Source organism: Oncorhynchus gorbuscha, linkage group LG03, assembly GCF_021184085.1.
Source record: "Oncorhynchus gorbuscha isolate QuinsamMale2020 ecotype Even-year linkage group LG03, OgorEven_v1.0, whole genome shotgun sequence".
NCBI lineage: Eukaryota > Metazoa > Chordata > Actinopteri > Salmoniformes > Salmonidae > Oncorhynchus > Oncorhynchus gorbuscha.
This window is the reverse complement of record NC_060175.1, coordinates 76,413,495-76,436,263: the sequence shown is the minus strand read 5'-3', so window position 1 is coordinate 76,436,263 and position 22,769 is coordinate 76,413,495. Positions and strand designations below refer to the sequence as shown.

General features: G+C 43.4%; 2 protein-coding genes across 4 annotated transcripts in view; both read right to left on the bottom strand.

The window, feature by feature from the left end:
- The window catches only part of lamb2 (laminin, beta 2 (laminin S)), a 54,383-nt gene extending 43,493 nt beyond the window's left edge, over positions 1 to 10,890 (bottom strand). For both annotated transcript variants that reach the window (XM_046343758.1, XM_046343759.1), the window contains exons 1-2: positions 9,341 to 10,890; positions 9,033 to 9,113 (exon numbers count right to left, since the gene is read on the bottom strand). In XM_046343758.1, coding sequence (XP_046199714.1) covers positions 9,033 to 9,063 — 31 coding nt within the window. In that variant the 5' untranslated portion in view covers positions 9,064 to 9,113; positions 9,341 to 10,890. The remainder of the gene's footprint in view (positions 1 to 9,032; positions 9,114 to 9,340) is intronic.
- A 136-nt stretch (positions 10,891 to 11,026) lies between these two features.
- lamb2l (laminin, beta 2-like) overlaps positions 11,027 to 22,769 on the bottom strand; it is a 64,456-nt gene continuing 52,713 nt past the window's right edge. For both annotated transcript variants that reach the window (XM_046343757.1, XM_046343756.1), the window contains 8 exons: positions 17,824 to 18,071; positions 15,210 to 15,425; positions 14,864 to 15,008; positions 14,556 to 14,763; positions 14,214 to 14,355; positions 13,944 to 14,120; positions 12,284 to 12,449; positions 11,027 to 11,938 (listed from right to left, as the gene is read on the bottom strand). In XM_046343757.1, coding sequence (XP_046199713.1) covers positions 11,802 to 11,938; positions 12,284 to 12,449; positions 13,944 to 14,120; positions 14,214 to 14,355; positions 14,556 to 14,763; positions 14,864 to 15,008; positions 15,210 to 15,425; positions 17,824 to 18,071 — 1,439 coding nt within the window. In that variant the 3' untranslated portion in view covers positions 11,027 to 11,801. The remainder of the gene's footprint in view (positions 11,939 to 12,283; positions 12,450 to 13,943; positions 14,121 to 14,213; positions 14,356 to 14,555; positions 14,764 to 14,863; positions 15,009 to 15,209; positions 15,426 to 17,823; positions 18,072 to 22,769) is intronic.

The following is a 22,769-nucleotide window of genomic DNA, read 5'->3' as shown; positions in this document are numbered from 1 at the left end:
GCTGACAGGTGTATAAAATGGAGCACACAGCCATGCATTCTCCATAGACAAACATTGTCAGTAGAATGACCTTACTAAAGAGCTCAGTGACTTACAACATGGCACCGTCATAGGATGCCACCTTTCCAACAAGTCAGTTCATCAAATGTCTGCCCTGCTAGAGCTGCCCCGGTCAACTGTAAGTGGTGTTGAACTGGAAACGTCTAGGTGCAACAACAGCTTAGCCGTGAAGTGGTAGGCTACACAAACTCAGAAAATGGAACTGCCGGGTTCTGAAGTGCATAGCGCATGAAAATTGTCTGTCCTCGGTTGCAAACACTACCGAGTTCCAAACTGCACCTTGAAGCAACGTCAGCACAAGAACTGTTCGTCGGAAGCTTTATAAAATGGGTTTCCATGGCCAAGTAGCAGCACACAAATCTAAGATCACCATGCGCAATGCCAAGTGTCGGTTGGAGTGGTGTAAAGCTTGTTGCCTTTGGACTCTGGAGCAGTGGAAACGAGTTCTCTGGAGTGATGAATCACGCTTCACCATCTGGCAGTCAGACAGAAAAATCTGGGTTTGGCGGATGCCTGGAGAACGCCACCTGCCCCAATGCATAGTGCCAACTGTAAAGTTTGGTTCGGGCTAGGCCCCTTAGTTCCAGTGAAGGGAAAACTTAATGCTACTGCACACAATCACATTCCATGCGATTCTGTGTTTCCAACTTTGTGGCAACAGTTTGGGGAAGGCCCTTTCCTGTTTCAGCATGACAATGCCCGGTGCACAAAGCGAAGTCCATACAGAAATGATTTGTCGAGATCGGTGTGGAAGAACTTAACTGGCCTGCAAAGGGCACTTACCTCAACCCCATCGGACACCTTTGGATGATTTGGAATGCCGACTGCGAGCCAGGCCAAAATGGCCCAACATCAGTGCCCGACCTCATTAATGCTCTTGTGGCTGAATGGAAGCAAGTCCCTGCTGCAATGTTCCAACTTCTAGTGGAAAGCCTTCCCAGAAGAGTGGAGGCTGTTATTGAAGCAAAGAGGGGACCAACTCCATATTAATGCCCATGATTTTGTAATAAGATGTTCAACGAGCAGGTGTCCACATACTTTTGTTTGTGTGTGTGTGTGTGTGTATATATAAATAATGATTTTAGTAAAAATAAAAAATAAAGTTTATATATTTTATTTATTAATATTCCGAGTTTTTTTCTGCATTGTTTTGAAGGACTGGTAAGTAAGCATTTCACTGCATTTCACCTGTTAACGAAGCAGGTGACAATTAAAATTAGAATGTTTATTTTAAACAAAAACAAAGTGTCCTCACCACCCATTTCTGTAAAAAGCTGAGGGACGGAGCTGGAGAAATACAACCGCTCAAATGTATAGTCAGAGGTATGGATGCAAGGATTGAGCATCCACGATATCAACATTATAGTTTTAACCCTGTTCTGAGGCTATATTGTCATGTTTTGTCTTATATTGTCTTGTCATTTTGTTTTCCCTTCTGTTCGTTTTCCCCCTGCTGGTCTTATTAGGTTCGTTCCCTTTTTTCTCTCTCCCTCCCTCTCTCTCTTCTCTCTATCGTTCCGTCCCTGCTCCCAGCTGTTCCTATTCCCCTACTCAATCATCTAATCTTTTCACACCTGTTCCGTATCTTGCCCTCTGATTAGAGTCCCTATTTCTCCCCTTGTCTTCCGTTTCTGTCCTGTCGGATCCTTGTATATTGTTCGCCGTGCTGTGTCTTTGTCTCGCCCTGTCGTGTCTTGTTTCCCTCAGATGCTGCGTGTGAGCAGGTGTCTGAGTCTGCTACGGTCGGTGCCTTCCCGAGGCAACCTACAGTTTATGGTCGAGTCTCCAGTCTGTCCTCGTCACTACGAGTGGAATTAGTTTTTTATGTTTTGTTTTCTGCTCTGATTTGTCTAGGAGTATTGCCTATTTCCTTTACTGGAATAAAGACTCTGTTTTCGCCAAGTCGCTTTTGGGTCCTCATTCACCTGCATAACAGAAGGATCCGACCAAGAATGGACCCAGTGACTACAGATGCTCGTAACACTGCCGTCGAGATCCAAGGAGCCATGCTCGGCAGACACGAGCAGGAATTGTCTGCTGCTCGTCATGCCGTGGAGAACCTGGCCGCTCAGGTTTCCGACCTCTCTGGACAGTTCCAGAGTCTTCGTCTCGTGCCACCTGCTACTTCCTGGTCTGCCGAGCCTCCGGAACCTAGGGTTAATAACCCACCTTGTTACTCCGGGCAGCCCACGGAGTGCCGCTCCTTTCTCACCCAGTGTGATATTGTGTTCTCTCTCCAACCCAACACATACTCTAGAGAGAGAGCTCGGGTTGCTTACGTCATATCACTCCTTACTGGCCGGGCTCGAGAGTGGGGCACAGCTATCTGGGAGGCAAGGGCTGATTGTTCTAACAATTACCTGAACTTTAAAGAGGAGATGATTCGGGTTTTTGATCGTTCAGTTTTTGGTAGGGAGGCTTCTAGGGCCCTGGCTTCCCTATGTCAAGGTGATCGATCCATAACGGATTACTCTATAGAGTTTCGCACTCTTGCTGCCTCTAGTGACTGGAACGAGCCGGCGCTGCTCGCTCGTTTTCTGGAGGGACTCCACGCAGAGGTTAAAGATGAGATTCTCTCCCGGGAGGTTCCTTCCAGTGTGGACTCTTTGATTGATCTCGCCATCCGCATAGAACGACGGGTAGATCTTCGTCACCAAGCTCGTGGAAGAGAGCTCGCGTTAACGGTGTTTCCCCGCTCCGCATCGCAACCATCTCCCTCCTCTGGCTCAGAGACTGAGCCCATGCAGCTGGGAGGTATTCGCATCTCGACTAAGGAGAGGGAACGGAGGATCACCAACCGCCTGTGCCTCTATTGCGGACTTGCTGGACATTTTGTCAATTCATGTCCAGTAAAAGCCAGAGCTCATCAGTAAGCGGAGGGCTACTGGTGAGCGCTACTACTCAGGTCTCTCCATCAAGATCCTGTACTACTATGTCGGTCCATCTACGCTGGACCGGTTCGGGTGCTACATGCAGTGCCTTGATAGACTCTGGGGCTGAGGGTTGTTTTATGGACGAAGCATGGGCTCGGAAACATGACATTCCTTTCAGACAGTTAGGGAAGTCTACGCCCATGTTCGCCTTAGATGGTAGTCATCTCCCCAGTATCAGATATGAGACACTACCTTTAACCCTCACAGTATCTGGTAACCACAGTGAGACTATTTCCTTTTTGATTTTTCGTTCACCTTTTACACCTGTTGTTTTGGGTCATCCCTGGCTAGTATGTCATAATCCTTCTATTAATTGGTCTAGTAATTCTATCCTATCCTGGAACGTTTCTTGTCATGTGAAGTGTTTAATGTCTGCTATCCCTCCCGTTTCTTCTGTCCCCACTTCTCAGGAGGAACCTGGTGATTTGACAGGAGTGCCGGAGGAATATCATGATCTGCGCACGGTCTTCAGTCGGTCCAGAGCCAACTCCCTTCCTCCTCACCGGTCGTATGATTGTAGTATTGATCTCCTTCCGGGGACCACTCCTCCTCGGGGTAGACTATACTCTCTGTCGGCTCCCGAACGTAAGGCTCTCGAGGATTATTTGTCTGTGTCTCTTGACGCCGGCACCGTAGTGCCTTCTTCCTCCCCTGCCGGGGCGGGGTTTTTTTTTGTTAAGAAGAAGGACGGTACTCTGCGCCCCTGCGTGGATTATCGAGGGCTGAATGACATAACGGTTAAGAATCGTTATCCGCTTCCCCTTATGTCATCAGCCTTCGAGATTCTGCAGGGAGCCAGGTTCTTTACTAAGTTGGACCTTCGTAACGCTTACCATCTCGTGCGCATCAGAGAGGGGGACGAGTGGAAAACGGCGTTTAACACTCCGTTATGGCATTTTGAGTACCGGGTTCTGCCGTTTGGTCTCGCCAATGCGCCAGCTGTTTTTCAGGCATTAGTTAATGATGTTCTGAGAGACATGCTGAACATCTTTGTTTTTGTCTACCTTGACGATATCCTGATTTTTTCACCGTCACTCGAGATTCATGTTCAGCACGTTCGACGTGTACTCCAGCGCCTTTTAGAGAATTGTCTCTACGTGAAGGCTGAGAAGTGCTCTTTTCATGTCTCCTCCGTCACTTTTCTCGGTTCTGTTATTTCCGCTGAAGGCATTCAGATGGATCCCGCTAAGGTCCAAGCTGTCAGTGATTGGCCCGTTCCAAGGTCACGTGTCGAGTTGCAGCGCTTTCTAGGTTTCGCTAATTTCTATCGGCGTTTCATTCGTAATTTCGGTCAAGTTGCTGCCCCTCTCACAGCTCTTACTTCTGTCAAGACGTGTTTTAAGTGGTCCGGTTCCGCCCAGGGAGCTTTTGATCTTCTCAAAGAACGTTTTACGTCCGCTCCTATCCTCGTTACTCCTGACGTCACTAAACAATTCATTGTCGAGGTTGACGCTTCAGAGGTAGGCGTGGGAGCCATTCTATCCCAGCGCTTCCAGTCTGACGATAAGGTTCATCCTTGCGCTTATTTTTCTCATCGCCTGTCGCCATCGGAACGCAACTATGATGTGGATAACCGCGAACTGCTCGCCATCCGCTTAGCCCTAGGCGAATGGCGACAGTGGTTGGAGGGGGCGACCGTTCCTTTTGTCGTTTGGACAGACCATAAGAACCTTGAGTACATCCGTTCTGCCAAACGACTTAATGCACGTCAAGCTGATTGATGATTTCCTCCGTTGCCGCCAGGATTCCTCCTCGAGTGCGCCAGGAGGCGCTCGGTGAGTGGGGGGGTACTGTCATGTTTTGTCTTATATTGTCTTGTCATTTTGCTTTCCCTTCTGTTCGTTTTCCCCCTGCTGGTCTTATTAGGTTCGTTCCCTTTTTTCTCTCTCCCTCCCTCTCTCTCTTCTCTCTATCGTTCCGTCCCTGCTCCCAGCTGTTCCTATTCCCCTACTCAATCATCTAATCTTTTCACACCTGTTCCGTATCTTGCCCTCTGATTAGAGTCCCTATTTCTCCCCTTGTCTTCCGTTTCTGTCCTGTCGGATCCTTGTATATTGTTCGCCGTGCTGTGTCTTTGTCTCGCCCTGTCGTGTCTTGTTTCCCTCAGATGCTGCGTGTGAGCAGGTGTCTGAGTCTGCTACGGTCGGTGCCTTCCCGAGGCAACCTACAGTTTATGGTCGAGTCTCCAGTCTGTCCTCGTCACTACGAGTGGAATTAGTTTTTTATGTTTTGTTTTCTGCTCTGATTTGTCTAGGAGTATTGCCTATTTCCTTTACTGGAATAAAGACTCTGTTTTCGCCAAGTCGCTTTTGGGTCCTCATTCACCTGCATAACATATATTGTGTTTGTTTATATGTACTTTGTTTACAAATATTGGAGTAAAACAACCTTATATTTTGGGTTCTGACAGGTTACAACAGTAGAACTAAACTCATGAGGCATTTATAGGTTATATTCTTCAAGAATCAATGGGTACATATCTTACATTTCTAAGTTCAAAAATGGATATACCAACTGCAGATTGCTTTAAATACAGGTGCGTAAGTAACTGCCTGTGAGTGTTTTTCAACAAGGCGCACGACAGAACCTGTCATTATGCAAAGAGCTTGGCTGTAGATATATACAGCAGTGAGATGAAGAGGCAGAAGCTGGACAGGCCTGGAGGGGCCACACAGTCCAGGCTTTCTCCTCCCCTCCCCAGGGGCCTTGTCTGTTCTGTTTCTTAGAGTAAGGTCAGAAGAGAAAGCAGCCCATCAGAGTACGTAGAGGAAGTGCTTCTTTCCTAGAAAAATGATATTTGCAGAGTAGAGAAACATCTACTGGGAACACCGTGGGCACTGTGGTTAAAGCTTGAGAAACACACATGATCTTATCAGGTTTCACATGCAAGACGGGGCTATGGCCAGCGGAGAGCGTAAGAGCAAGGTAGAACATATAGAAATATTAACCTTCAAACATACACCCACTGTTTCAAGTGACAACTGGTAGGAAGCAATCTTAACTTTTACGTGTCGCATTGTGTTTACACTCTTAACTTCAAGTGCACTCACGTTATACATCTACAAGTCTCTGCTAGGTAAAGCCCCGCCTTATCTCAGCTCACTGGTCACCATAGCAGCACCCACTCGTAGCACGCGCTCCAGCAGGTATATCTCACTGGTCACCCCCAAAGCCAATTCCTCCTTTGGTCGTCTTTCCTTCCAGTTCTCTGCTGCCCATGACTGGAACGAATTGCAAAAATCTCTGAAGCTGGAGACACATCTCCCTCACTAGTTTTAAGCACCAGCTGTCAGAGCAGTTTACAGATCACTGCACCTCACTTAGCCTATCTGTAAACAGCCCATCTATCTACCTCATCCCCATACTGGTATTTATTTATTTATTTAGCTCCTTTGCACCCCAGTATCTCTACCTACACATTAATCTTCTGCCGATCTACCACTCCAGTGTTTAATTGCTATATTGTAATTACTTCGCCACCATGGCCTATTTATTTCCTTAACTTACCTCATTCACACTTACTGTATATAGACTTTTTGTTTTCTTTTGTTCTACTGTATTATTGACTGTATGTTTTTTTGTCCATGTGTAACTCTGTGTTGTTGTATGTGTCGAATTGCTACGCTTTATTTTGGCCAGATCGCAGTTGCAAATAAGAACTTGTTCTCAACTAAAGAAGGATTTTTAAGCCTTGAAACAATTGAGACATGGATTGTGTATGTGTGCCATTCAGAGCGTGAATGGGCAAGACAAAATATTTAAGTGCAACGCTACTGGGTTTTTCACGCTCAACAGTTTCCCATGCGTATCAAGAATGGTCCACCACCCAAAGGACATTCAGCCAACTTCACACAACTGTGGGAAGCATTTGAGTCAGCATGGGCCAGCATCCCTGTGGAACGCTTTTGGCACCTTGTAGTCCATGCCTCGACAAATTTAAGCTGTTCTGAGGGAAAAGGGGATGCAACTCAATATTAAGGAAGGTGTTCCTAATGTTTTGTACACTCAGTGTATATGAACTACACTGGGGTCAGATTAAACATGTGGATATCAACAATGCCAGTCTCCTCCTCCTCCTCCTTTCACAAAGAAAAGTCCCTGCCCACGGGAGGGAAACCTAAACACCCCTCTCTCTCTCTTCCTCTTGCTCTCTCTCTCCCTCTGGTTGCGGCAGTTGGCTTTTACTGGCCCATTGTTCTGGAATCCACCAAGTTCCGGAGTCTCTGCTCACAGAGGGGCTCAGGATCACACAGCTCCCGGCCCTGGGCGCCAGACCGTGCCTGTCGCTCACCTGCCTGCCTGCCCTCACTCACACTCACACACACACGTCTATGGAGAGCAGCGATAGCACACACAAAAAACACACACCAGTGCTCCAGGAGACTATGAGAATGCGGTGTAAGACAGGATTTCATTATATAGTTTAAGCAAAGCTTCTGTCCTTTTTCATGTGAGCCTAATCACTCATCACCAGAATACAGCCTTTCAGAGGAAGATTTTTTTTATTTTTACAGTTTGTTCAGCCTTTTTGCAACCTTATTTTTCTTCTCTCCTTTCTCTCGACAGTAACGAACGTCCCTGTTCAGGGTCTTTCTTAACACTGCTGCTGATAACTTTTGACAACTCACTAAATTAGGGGCTCATATGTAAAATCACCTGCTAGTCTTTTCACAATGTTTGGATGGAGACTACAGTGATACAAATGACCCAATGATTATAACCACCATTTCACCACCTGTCATTCACTGGCTGTCAATCAGCAGTGGTCCCACCCACCCATAAGACCTCCAGTTAAATTTAGAGAGTGAGAAAGGAGCCTCAGCTGCCAGCAATGACCAATAGAAAATAGACCCCCCCCCCTTTAAAATCTCCAGCCCTCATCATATAGCATCTTCAGAGGAGGAGAAGAAAAGAGGAGACAAGTGAAAGGGAGAGGAGGAGCAAGAGAAGAGCTAAGCCTTGTTGTCTGTGATCAGCCCGGCCCTTTTACCCACTCATGTAGAGCAATTAACCTAGGCTGGCCCATGACCTGAGGGGATGGAAATGAACCCTGACCTCCAGGAGGTCACTGTATCTCTATGATGACAGGCTGCTGGGTAGACAACACTCATAGAATCCTCTAACAAAGACCTGTCCTCAGCTGAAGGTTTAAATAAAGCTTCAACATGTTAGGAAGAGCAACAACAAACTGCATAACCCCTATAGCAAACATGAATCAGCTGATATATGGGCCTATAGATTAAAAACTGTACACAGCCAAATCAATCAGGTACCATTATGATGTGATCTAAATGCGAGGGAATCTATTTTTCGGAGAACTTTGTTGTGCCCTATTTACCTCCATTCCATCCCAATCACCCCTCATAAACACACACACACACACACACACACACACACACACACACACACACACACACACACACACACACACACACACACACACACACACACACACACACACACACACACACACACACACACACACACACACACACACACACACACACACACACACACACACACACTGTGATGCTGTCCTAGGGGGGTATGGATTGTCTCTATTTGCGGATTCAGCTGGGCTGTTTTAAGAGGACCATAAACAGAGTTGATGGTTAGCCTCCCCACAGCGCAGAGTGCCTCCCAGGGACCTCCAACACCACCCAGGAAGGTCCGGAGGGGAATTTAACACCAAGAACAGTTGCCTGGTTGTGAACAGTGAATAATCCTCCAAAAAAGAGAGGAAGTCCCCCAAAAGAAGCAGGCTATCTTGTCTCAGAGCTGGAGACAGTAAACAACCCTCTGCCTCTTTCTCCCAACCATCAGCCATGTACAGCATCTGTCCATTTGCTTGAGGTACACACATTTTGCTGTGATTGTAACATATGGAGTCTGCATCACAAGTTCACAAAACATCTATTCAACAAAGACACAACCACAGAGCAGTTCTCAACGCATACCCTTTTCATTACATGATTAAGCTGTTAATTGGCATACGAATATGTTCATTGCCTTCAAAACACTGTGCACAAGGCTACTTACCACATATGAACATTACCAGTGACGCGTGCATGGTTTTATGTTCATGGGTCAGTCCCCTTCGACTTGTTCAGTAGATTCAGCCTGAAAATGTTACGTAGAAATAGCCTGGTATGAATAATGTCACACGTTAACTCAATCAATACAAAAGACAGAGCTGTTTTGATTCTGCACTTATTTATTTTTTTAAAACTTTTAAAAAACTGATACGGCATTAGAATATAAAGTTGGCTGGTTGGAAAGTAGGTTTAATAGCATAGTTAAACTATAATAAACAACGTCAGAGATAAAAAATAAAAAAAGACACTTACACTTTAATATTAGTAGGTTTGATCACCCTGTCTTTTAAATCAACACGAATCCATACGATTCCCCCTGTTTCATTTGAGCGGAGTTGGCAGTATAATCAGAAGCCTGACCACCACTCTCCAAAGTATTTGATATCTGACGACCACTCTCCGAAATTCTGTCCGGAGTCTCGTTTGATGGAAACTCCGCTGCGGAGTTTCGTTTGGTAGGAATGGACACTGGAGCGCGTCTGACTGCTTATTGTAGTGTAATAACATCAAAGCAAAATCCACTATTAAACGGTTTTAACATTAACTATTAAACGGTTTTAACATGAATTATGACTACGATGCTGCATAAACGTGTGACTTTGATCAAATCAAAAGTGGGCTGAAGATTCAGATAATCATTTCGCCATGATTGATACACATATAATGACAGTAGACTCAGATGGTTTTGGCTGCCGAGTCTGGGACCTTGAAGAAGTTAGTGAAGTTAATTCAAGTAGTGTGTAAAATCCACCACCGGTTTTCAGAAGACCCTAGTGTCAGAGAGAATAGATGTGCGCCTTGGAAACAGGAATGCGCGCTCTGGGGAGAACGGATTAGGTTCCCTTTGATTGCTTCAGTGAACAATCCATGCGGCGCACATAACCACCTACTACACTTACCATCCCACTCTTCGCAGGCTTTAAAAAAAGCAGATGTTTCCAGTTTTCAGGGATACAGTATTTTCAACCTAACTTGTTTCCCCTGAAAAAACGGAAGCGGGGATGTCTTGTTAGGCCTACTACGTTAGGTTAGCCATCACCAGACCATGCTCCTTCCCAACAACAGGTGGTTGGAATAAAATCCTGTTCATTTGGTTGTAATTCCTACAAGCATTTTAATGAATTTGAACATGTTTTCAGACAGAAAACAACATTGCATCTTATGATTAGACATGTTATAGATATCTATTAGGCTATTCGATTTTCATAATGGTTAGACAACATACAGTGTGTGTAACAATGTTAGCACATCCTGAAACATGCCTCTGGATATATAGTCAACGTGTGATATTACATACGCTCTCTGTGGACAGTCAAGCTTTTTATTTGACCCCCTAAACCTTGGTCACTATGTAGCGCGTGTTTCTCTCGCTCTCTCTCAGGACTGGGGGAGGGAGAGAATTTTCACTCAATGAGCACAATTAATGCACACTGAACGTTGACACACACACACACACACACACACACACACACACACACACACACACACACACACACACACACACACACACACACACACACACACACACACACACACACACACACACACACACACACACACACACACACACACACACACACACACACACACACACACACAGTTGAGGTAGGTAGAAGCCTCAATGCATTCTCACAACGTAGCAAGGGAGAAGCAAACTACAAAAAGCCCCAACCAACATATGAGCTTAACTAACACAAAGAATGAAACCAACAAAGGCTGGCCGAAAGGCTTCTGGCCTCATCTCAACAACAAGAAATCCCCCACTTACAAAGATCCTGATTGCCCACACCTGTGTAAGGCTTTCTGGCTGAGCACATCATCTAAAGCAGTTGCTGCTGCCCCCTGGGGGTGAGGGGTAATACTCATTACACATTAGTATGTTGTCCATCAATGTGCCTAAACTACATATCATGACATGCTCAACAAAAAACTTCAACATTATATCAAATGTATATTTATTTTTCATAGACGTCTGTTTCAATTATACATCAACGGGGCTGAAATTTGTGTAGAACATGTTTTGTTTGTGTGAGCGACCGTGCGTGTGTTTGTTTTTGTGTGTAATGTATATGTGTGGCTGACGAAAAAGTATTTTCTGAATCAAAATGTAACATCTGTCACTCCTAGGTATCACATATGACTTTTACGATATGTATGTCATATTGTACATATACTTACTGTAGTCAGAATAAATCAAAAATAATTCCTGAAAGGGCATTTAATTGGTCAAAAGAACATATTCCTCGGTAAAACATTCTCTCTGATCTCTTTTCTTCAACTAATTCAAAAGTCAATCTACCTTGGAACACGAAACATGTTTCATTGGTCCATATCCAGTTGTCGTGTTCCAGACATAGCTACACAACAAACTTGTGCAGATGGCATCATGTCAAAACCATGAGAAGAATGATTGGGAGTTACTGACAGAAAGAAGTAGATGACCTATGTAGTGCAGACAGTTCTACTGACAGTTTTACTGGCATATTCACAACATCAGAAGGAGCTCCCTGCTATGTTCCAACAGACTACAGCTGTACAGTACACATGACCCAGTGTTCCTCCCATCACTAACAGTTACCTTATTTCTTATTTTTTTGTGATAATAATTTTTATTAAATTCCTTTCAAATTTGACAGAGAGAGAATGGGAATCAAGCACCAGTGGTACATTTTCACGAATACAGTTTCTCTCCTACATCGTTCAATCCACATGATCAGTTACAGTTGTTGTATGTCTGCACCTGCTTTCGTATGGCCTCCCGTGCTTCCGTGGCGTTCCTCTCCAGCTCTCCTAACTCGCTCTGCTGGTCCAGCATTTTCTGCTCATTATTACGGAACTTCTTCTCAAGCTCTGAAACAACAGAACAACAGAACAGATTATAGGAAGACAACAATAGAGGGACATTCTTTGAAAAGCTTAGCTGCTTTTCAAATGGCACACTAGTCCCTATATAATGCCCTACTTTTGAACAGAGCCCTATGGGCCCTAGTCAAAAATAGTGCACGATGTAGAGAACATCCAGTTTCGACCACATCTGTATACAAAACCAAAGACAGACACTATGTTGATATCCTTTAGCCATGGACTACTCTTAACCCTGATTACTCTTTATGGATTCATACTTCTCTATCTACACCTGTTGAGTATGTATTCTGTATCATACGCTTGAGAGGGCAGCACAGTAACGTTACATACTCCGTAGCGTTTCTATGCCCTTGTTGGCCTTAGTGAGCAGGTCTTCAGCCTCCTTCTTGATCTCCTTGGCCCTCTGGTTGACGTTCCCCAGGCCCCCCGAGGCCCCGCCCAGAGAGTCCACCTTCATCTGCAGTTCCTTGTACCGATCCTCCGTTTCATTCAGCCTCTGGAGCACAACCAGACACATAGAGCAACAAGTCAACGTGCGGGACCACATGGATATCTATTGTCAAAATGAATAGATTGCCACGGCTGAATTTCTGTAGTTCAATGCTTCCCATGGCTCCCCCTTCTGGCTATTGGGATAAAATTCATAGTGTGGTTTATAAATGTATATGGCAAGGTAAAAGATCAAATGAACACACTTACAAATAGAGAAAGACGCAGGAAGACTATCCGTACCAAACTTTAAATTGTATTACAAGGCACTAGCATTTTGGCTCTTCCTAAATCAATTTAGACATGATTCTTCTGTCCCCTGAGTATGGAGAGAAATATGGTGTCTCCTATTGCTCTGGAAGAGGTGATCAACACTGACACTGTATATCCCTTAACCAATGTAAACGAAGCTTTGGTCCTAATTATTTCTCACAATTTATTTTTGGTGCAAATTGAAAAACAATGTAACTGGGAATCAAAATGGCATGCCCATACTACAATATTTCACAATAATGCCTTGCGATCTGGAGGGCACCCTTTTACATCCTCCCAACGTTCCAAATGTGGAATCCGTACCCTTGCTGACATCGTGGAGAGTAATGGTTGAGAACATTCCAAGATTTGAAAGACACATACACATTACCAGGCAAATCCTTTTTTGCTATATTTACAACGTAGGTGAGCTATGCTGGTTTATGGAGTCCCTTGGGGAAACCAACTACCAAACCCTCCAATGATGGGATTTATAAATACATGATCTGGGCTCCCGAAAGGACTGATCTATATAATATATAAACTACTTTTGGAAAGCTCATATTCTAAGCTAGCCCTTAAAGAAGTATGGTCCGGGTACAAACTCATACAAACGAACAACAACTAACAGACACACAAACAATGACTACATGTCCTCCGCACAGACCTGCATGCTCAACACCTCATCCGTAGTGTCTGCATTATTATTTGTCACTTGGCTTGAAATTGTATCAATGTGTTTTTCTCTGTTGCCCATGCTATTTCAATAGTAAATCATTCGATTTTTGCATCGTGTTAATGATGGCGGATTGATTGATTTACACGTTTTTCATATATATTCTTTCCAGATGAGTGATCCGAAGATAATCGTCCAGCCCATTGGGTATCTCACTACACCCCCATATAACATGTCTTGAAATATACACTTAGGGATATCTTTGTATGTATTTCTTTGAATATTTTGGTACCTGTAACCTCCCCCCTTTAAAAATAAAGACAAAATTAAATAAAAGGTTGGTTACAAAAAAGCATGGAGGACCACAACCAGGACACACTCATCCAAACACACACTTATGCCAGCACACACACACACACACACACACACACACACACACACACACACACACACACACACACACACACACACACACACACACACACACACACACACACACACACACACACACACACACACACACACACACACACACACACACACACACACACACACACACACACACACACACACCTGTTCCAGTCCCGATGCTGCATTAGTGGCATTTTCGGCTTGGTTCTTGGCATCTTTGGCCATCTCCCTGTTCTGATCGGTCTTCGTTTTTAGTGCCTCTACCCCCATCGACAGGTTGGCCAGTCGCATCATTGCATCCATCTGCTTGACCTCCAGATCCAGAAGATTCTCCTCCACCTGCACGGGGACACAACAAGATAGATAACAGATTGAAACACACACACACACACACACACTCACACACACACTGTGGTGTGGACAGTAGTGTACCGTTGCGGTGGTGTTCCTGGTGCTGTTCAGGTTGTTCAGGGCATGGTCCAGGGCTTTGGTTGCTTTCTGAATAGCCTTTTCAGACGCATCCAACGCCTGCTTAGTCGTGTTGGCTGTGTCCTTCACTCCTTCTGCTCGTGTCCTTCAAACACACACAGGACATTTGTGAGACCGAGAGCTCTGCTGTTCTACAAAAACACTCTCTGTGCATGTCCAGTGTTCCATGTTCTATCACATAGGCTAATAACAGAGTAGCTACTGCTGAACAGACAAAGATCATCATCACAGATGTCGGAGTCTATACGTCTAAGTCTAATAGGCCTCGCTTTGCCTCTGTCTTACTTGGCATCCTTAGCTCGGTTGAGCAGCTCCTTGGCCTGGTGGAGTTGCTGGGAGGTGTGGTTGAAGACCCCTTCTACATCTGTCAGGTTGTTAATGTTGTCTTTAATCTGCTGGACCATGCTGTCCAGAGTGGTTCTGTTGACAGGAAGAGATATGGCCAGCACCTGCTGAGCCACCTTCTCTATGCTCTCTGGGTCCGCACCTTCCTCTGTACACAACACACAGTGGAGAAGGACCATGATCAATTTCATATCATAAGGCGTGTCCACAGAGAGAAGTTACCTGAAAGGTTACTGGCATTAACAAACCAGTCAGGAAATCTTTGATCTTCTGAATGAATTCCTTGAGTTTTTTATTGGAGTTTTCAAATAAGTCCTTCTTCTTCTGGGCTTTGTCCAGGGTGTCCATGGCTTGATTCTTCACATCCTGGGTCAGCATAGCAATGTCCTGGAGCTGGAAACATAAAGCTGGGGATTACGGTATATGCAACACATATACAAAACATGCTAGGCTTACAAGAGCGCTGACAAACACATAATACATCCCCTTTTAGAGAAGTTAAACGGCAGATTTTGCTCAGCGATTCAGCTTATACTGAGATACAGTACATGCATGCAGAGGTATAGTACATGTGAGATATTTAGGCAGACAGACCTTCTTAGCCATACCCTGGAGATCCTCACTGGCAGCAGTCAGGTTGTCTGAGACATCATTGGCATGTTTCAGTCCCTTTAGGGAGGCGCTAACAGTGCCGTCACACCCGTCCCCTCCACACACCCGCCGGCCGTCATTGTCACGACAACCAGCACCCCCACATGGGCTGTCGTGGCATGTGCCATTGGAGCTGGCATTGGAATGGCCACCACATACCTGGAAAAAACAACAACAACACAGGTGGGGTCAGAGTCAGACACAGAGAGCTACAGGGTACATATCTAGGGCAGGGATAGTGTAACAATTGTCACTAGTGAAATCATGACAGGTCTGACAGTTACCTCTATGTGACAGGGATGACCGTCCTGTTAAGAAAGGCGACTAGCTTCCCTTTAGGATATAGACCCCACTACATTGTCCCCTACAGGCCCCTCACTCTTAGAAAAAAGGGTTGTTTGTTTGTCCCTATAGGATAACAAGAACCTTAGAACCTTTTTGTGTTGAAAGAGTTCCACGTAGAACTTTGTATAAATGAAAGAGTTCCACGTAGAACTTTGTGTTAGTGAAAGAGTTTCATGTAGAACTTTGTGTTAGTGAAAGAGTTCCATGTAGAACTTTGTGTTAGTGAAAGAGTTCCATGTAGAACTTTGTGTTAGTGAAAGAGTTCCACGTAGAACATTGTCTTAGTGAAAGAATTCCACGTAGAACTTTGTGTTAGTGAAAGAGTTCCACGTAGAACTTTGTGTTAGTGAAAGAGTTCCATGTAGAACTTTGTGTTAGTGAAAGAGTTCCACGTAGAACTTTGTGTTAGTGAAAGAGTTCCATGTAGAACTTTGTGTTAGTGAAAGAGTTCCACGTACAACTTTGTCTTAGTGAAAGAGTTTCATGTAGAACTTTGTGTTAGTGAATGAGTTCCACATAGAACTTTGTGTTAGTGAAAGAGTTCCACGTAGAACTTTGTGTTAGTGAAAGAGTTCCATGTAGAACTTTGTGTTAGTGAAAGAGTTCCACGTAGAACTTTGTGTTAGTGAAAGAGTTCCATGTAGAACTTTGTGTTAGTGAAAGAGTTCCACGTACAACTTTGTCTTAGTGAAAGAGTTCCATGTAGAACTTTGTGTTAGTGAAAGAGTTCCATGTAGAACTTTGTGTTAGTGAAAGAGTTCCACGTACAACTTTGTGTTAGTGAAAGAGTTCCATGTAGAAATTTGTGTTAATGAAAGAGTTCCACGTAGAACTTTGTCTTAGTGAAAGAGTTCCACATATCACTTTGTGTTAGTGAAAGAGTTCCACGTAGAACTTTGTGTTAGTGAAAGAGTTCCACGTAGAACTTTGTCTTAGTGAAAGAGTTCCATGTAGAACTTTGTGTTAGTGAAAGAATTCCACATAGAACTTTGTTTAAGTGAAAGAGTTCCACGTAGAACTTTATATTAGTGAAAGAGTTCCACATAGAACGTTGTGTTAGTGAAAGAGTTCCACGTACAACTTTGTGTTAGTGAGAGTTCCACGTACAACTTTGTGTTAGTGAGAGTTCCACGTACAACTTTGTGTTAGTGAAAGAGTTCCATGTAGAAATTTGTGTTAATGAAAGAGTTCCACGTAGAACTTTGTGTTAGTGAAAGAGTTCCACGTAGAACTTTGTCTTAGTGAAAGAATTCCACGTAGAACTTTGTGTTAGTGAAAGAGTTCCACGTAGAACTTTGTGTTAGTGAAAGAGTTCCATGTAGAACTTTGTGTTAGTGAAAGAATTCCACGAAGAACTTTGTTTAAGTGAAAGAGTTCCACGTAGAACTTTATATTAGTGAAAGAGTTCCACATAGAACTTTGTGTTAGTGAAAGAGTTCCACGTACAACTTTGTGTTAGTGAAAGAGTTCCACATAGAACTTTGTGTTAGTGAAAGTTCCACGTAGAACTTTATATTAGTGAAAGAGTTCCACGTAGAACTTTATATTAGTGAAAGAGTTCCACATAGAACTTTGTGTTAGTGAGAGTTCCACGTAGAACTTTGTGTTAGTGAGAGTTCCACGTAGAACTTTATATTAGTGAAAGAGTTCCACGTAGAACTTTATATTAGTGAAAGAGTTCCACGTAGAACTTTATATTAGTGAAAGAGTTCCACATAGAACTTTGTGTTAGTGAGAGTTCCACATACAACTTTATATTAGTGAAAGAGTTCCACATAGAACTTTATATTAGTGAAAGAGTTTCACATAGAACTTTGTGTTAGTGAGAGTTCCACGTAGAACTTTATATTAGTGAAAGAGTTCCACATAGAACTTTATATTAGTGAAAGAGTTCCACGTAGAACTTTATATTAGTGAAAGAGTTCCACGTATAACTTTATATTAGTGAAAGAGTTCCACGTAGAACTTTATATTAGTGAAAGAGTTCCACATAGAACTTTGTGTTAGTGAGAGTTCCAAGTACAACTTTGTGTTAGTGAAAGAGTTCCATGTACAACTTTGTGTTAGTGAAAGAGTTCCACGTAGAACTTTGTGTTAGTGAAAGAGTTCCACTTTCAACCCCCCAAAAAATATTTTCAGAGGGTTCCCCTTTCGGGGTCAATTTTTGAACCCTTTATGGCTATAGTTAGCACCTTCTTTTCTAAGAGTGTACCTTGTGGCTCAGGTGGTGGACTTTTTTGTCTACGTCCTGGGCTTTGTTCTGCAGCTCTGACAATGATTTCTTCTGGGCCGCCACCGTGCGCAGGAACTTATCCTGCCTCTTGTTTAGGAGGTCCTCGGTGTGTGCGCGTGTTGCTTTAGACTCCTCCACAGGGCTGAAAGGACCAGACACTGAGGCGTTGCACTTCTGTTGAGCCTTCTGGGACTCACTGTAGTACTTCTTCACATTGTCAAACTGATCTGGGACGGGACAAGAACAAGGCGAAAGACATGAATGAAAGAGACTAACTGAAGAGTAAATAAATGTGTATGTGTGCCAGTGTGGGTACCTTTGTATATGCACTACATATTAATGCGTGTGTTTAATTATACTAGAAGTCCCCATAAGAATAGTAAACATACAAAAAGTGGACCAATAGGGGGCATTTTGTTAGTCCCCACGATAGGGCTGGGCGATATGGCCAAAATCTCTTATCCTAATATAGGTCATTTCCTATCCCGATAATGATAGATATCACAATATAGCACATTTTCTGTCAATTCAATGAATAAATAGTTGATTTAAAATGACCACATGTAAAGGCGTATTTCCTATTACATTTTGAATTATACTGAAGAAATAAAATGTAACTTACTCATATTTCTCCTTTTATTTCTCCTCATATTTTTCCTGTCTCAGCCTCCAGTATTTATGCTGCAGTAGTTTATGTGTCGGGGGGCTAGGGTCAGTTTGTTATATCTGGAGTACTTCTCCTGTCCTATTCGGTGTCCTGTGTGAATTTAAGTGTGCTTTCTCTAATTCTCTCTTTCTCTCTTTCTTTCTCTCTCTCGGAGGACCTGAGCCCTAGGACCATGCCCCAGGACTACCTGACATGATGACTCCTTGCTGTCCCCAGTCCACCTGGCCGTGCTGTTGCTCCAGTTTCAACTGTTCTGCCTTATTATTATTCGACCAAGCTGGTCATTTATGAACATTTGAACATCTTGGCCATGCTCTGTTATAATCTCCACCCGGCATAGCCAGAAGAGGACTGGCCACCCCACATAGCCTGGTTCCTCTCTAGGTTTCTTCCTAGGTTTTGGCCTTTCTAGAGAGTTTTTCCTAGCCACCGTGCTTCTACACCTGCATTGCTTGCTGTTTGGGGTTTTAGGCTGGGTTTCTGTACAGCACTTTGATATATCAGCTGATGTACGAAGGGCTATATATAAATACATTTGATTTGATTTGATTTAGAACCTTTGTGCACATTTTCAATTAAGCAGGTAACAAAATATAAAATATAAATAAAATATATAAATAATAAATCAAATAAATAAATAAAAATAAAATCTAAAAAAGTAAATAGTAAACACTTCAACTATAGTTGCAAACAAAATAAATATAGGCCTAAAATATATATATATATATATATATATATATATATATATATATATATATATATATATATATATATATATATATATATACACACACAGTTGCATCATCTGTGGACCTATTTGGGCGGTAAGCAAATTGGAGTGGGTCTAGGGCAGGGGTGTCAAACATACGGCCCGCGGGCCGGAACCGGCCCCCAAGGAGGTTCGATCAGGCCCGCAGGTTAATTTGAAAGTGGAAAAAATGCATAAAAGACATGGAATTAATATTTTTAATTCGCTGCAATTCATGGATTATCCGCTAAGGGACGCACTCTTTCCATCAGAGTAGAAGACAAGCCGCATCACTGAGACAGACTGAAAACAGCAGACGGTATCAATGCGCCATCTGCTGCTTGTTACGACGTTGTTCATACCTTGGTCTCTACCTCTCCGCTACACCCTCATTAGCCAAAATGTCGTTATCCAAACGGAGAAAAGTAGATAAGGAGTGTAGAATTTTCAAATAAAAATGGACCACGTCCTATTTATTTACAGAGATGCACGGAAAACCTTTGTGCTTGGTGTGTTTGCAACAAGTTTCGGTATTGAAGGAATATAATATTCGACGCCACTACGAGACTCATCACAGCGAAAAATATGACGGCTTGCAAGGACAACTGAGAAGAGATAAGATTAACGAATTGCTGGCGGGTCTGAGGAAACAGCAGTCAACTTTCATCCAGAGCCGAGAAGTCAGTGAAGCAGCGGTAAAAGCCAGCTACCTAATTGCTAGCGAAATAGCATTAGCATCGAAGCCGTATTCCGACGGTGACTTTGTTAAACGATGCATGATGAAGGCGGCTGAACTTGTGTGTCCCGAGAAGCGACGAGCTTTTGCCAATATTAGCCTGACGAGGAGTACTATAGCAGAGAGGATTTCGGAACTATCGGCAGATTTAGACAGTCAATTGAAACAGGGAGTCAAGTCATTTATTGCATTTTCCGTGGCAATTGACGAGAGCACTGACATCACAGACGTGGCCCAACTGGCCATATTTATTCGAGGAGTTGATGAGACATTGACAAATTTGCCTCTGTAGGTCTGGACAGATTTTATCAGTATCTACTACCAGGGTACCCCAAATTAACAGCCCTGGCTGCTAAAATTTTGTGCATGTTTGAGACAACCTACCTTTGTGAACAAATTTTCTCAGTGATGAATATCAATAAAACAAAAATGCGTTCAAGGCTCACAAACAAGCACTTAAATGACATTCTGAAAGTGACAGCTAGTCAGGACATGACACCTGGTGTTGATGCACTTGTACAGGCCAAAAGATGCCAAGTTTCAGGTACAAATACAAGTCCAGACTAGACTAACACCTTTAAAATGCTGCCTTAGATACTGTTTGCATTGAAAGAATACAGCTCTGTGAAGATGAATCCTTACTGTGGTGATTTAAAAAAAAATGTGCACTTTAATGTTAGTCAGCAGCTTCAAAACAAAAGTTGTGTGATGGAATTCTACTGTTCATACAACTCCATAAATTTTCAGTATGTATTGTATGTGTATGTATGTTTCATGTATGAAGTTTACAGATTTACAGGACAGGCGAACACTTTCTTCATTACACATTTAAAATCACTCTCCTTAGTTTGTAAGGTGTACGCAGGGATTACATTTAGATTTTATATGCGTATGTGTAAGTGGTTTAAAAATTCCTTTCTTTAAAAGTCTCATTTAATCTTAAAGTGCATTACTATATTTTTCAGTACCAATTAAAGTTTTGTGCCTTTGTACAATCAGTGGGATCAGTTGCAATGCATATTTGTGAATGATAAAAGTAAATTGCACATTTGTCTAAGGAAATATGAGGTGTTTCATGAAATGTTTTGTAAAAGGATAGTTCATTAAATTTCAATATTTTCCTAATGTTCTTGTGCTTCTTTACACCGAAACAAAGGAAAGACATGATATTTTGGTTATTTATAGCAGAGTATGGTATAATTTTAATGGTCCGGCCCACTTGGCATCTCCCTAGGCCTTATGTGGCCCACGATGCGAAATGAGTTTGACACCCCTGGTCTAGGGTGTCAGGTAGGGTGGAGGTGATATGGTCCTTGACGAGTCTCTCAAAGCACTTCATGATGACGGAAGTGAGTGCTACGGGGCGGTAGTCGTTTAGCTCAGTTACCTTAGCTTTCTTTGGAAAAGAAACAATGGTGGCCCTCTTGAAGCATGTGGGAACAGCAGACTGGGATATGGATTGATTGAATATGTCCGTAAACACACCGGCCAGCTGGTCTGCACATGCTCTGAGGGCGCGGCTGGGGATGCCGTCTGGGCCTGCAGCCTTGCGAGGGTTAACACGTTTAAATGTTTTACTCACCTCGGCTGCAGTGAAGGAGCGTCCGCATGTTTTGGTTGCGGGCCGTGTCAGTGGCACTGTATTGTCCTCAAAGCGGGCAAAAAAGTTATTTAGTCTGCCTGGGAGCAAGACGTCCTGGTCCGTGACTTATTTTTGTAATCCGTGATTGACTGTAGACCCTGCCACTTACCTCTTATGTCTGAGCCGTTGAATTGCGATTCTACTTTGTCTCTATACTGACGCTTAGCTTGTTTGATTGCCTTGCGGAGGGTCACCTTGCCCTGATTAAAAGCAGTGGTTCGCACTTTCAGTTTCACGCAAATGCTGCCATCAATCCACGGTTTCTGGTTTGGGAATGTTTTAATCGTTGCTATGGGAACAACATCTTCAACGCACATTCTAATGAACTCGCTCACCGAATCAGCGTATTCATCAATGTTGTTGTTTGACGCAATACGAAACATATCCCAGTCCACGTGATGGAAGCAGTCTTGGAGCGTGAAATCAGATTGGTCGGACCAGCGTTGAACAGACCTCAGCGTGGGAGCTTCTTGTTTTAGCTTTTGTCTGTAGGCAGGGAGCAACAAAATGGAGTCGTGGTCAGCTTTTCCGAAAGGAGGGCGGGGCAGGGCCTTATCTGCATCGCGGAAGTTAGAATAGCAATGATTTTTTTGTTTTCAGATTAGCCTTGTTAAAATCCCCAGCTTCAATGAATGCAGCCTCCGGATATGTGGATTCCAGTTTGCAAAGAGTCAGTCAGGAAGTTAAAGCTTGGTCGCAAATAGGTCTTCCAAATGGACAATGACCCCAAACATACTTCCAAAGTTGTGGCAAAATGGCATAAGGACAACAAAGTCAAGGTATTGGAGTGGCCATTACAAAGCCCTGTTATTTTGGCATTAATATGTTTCACATATCAATTTGCATTTGGTACCTTGGATCGAGTGTTAGCACCAACCCATGAAACCCCCATTTCTCGGCCGTGTAAATTGGGGCCATGTTTTTGCAGATGTAAGTTGTAACAGCAGCTGTTATCTCCTTCCATCTTCGGGATTCTTTACCATATAGTGTGCCGCGGGCAAAAGCCTCTTGCAACGTCTGAGTCGGAGGTTTGTTCTGAGCACTCAACTGTACTTTTTTGGGTCTCATCTGTACTGTTTCACATGATTATTGCGTAGGTGATGAAAGAGGTTAGTGGTGTTTGAGCCTGTTG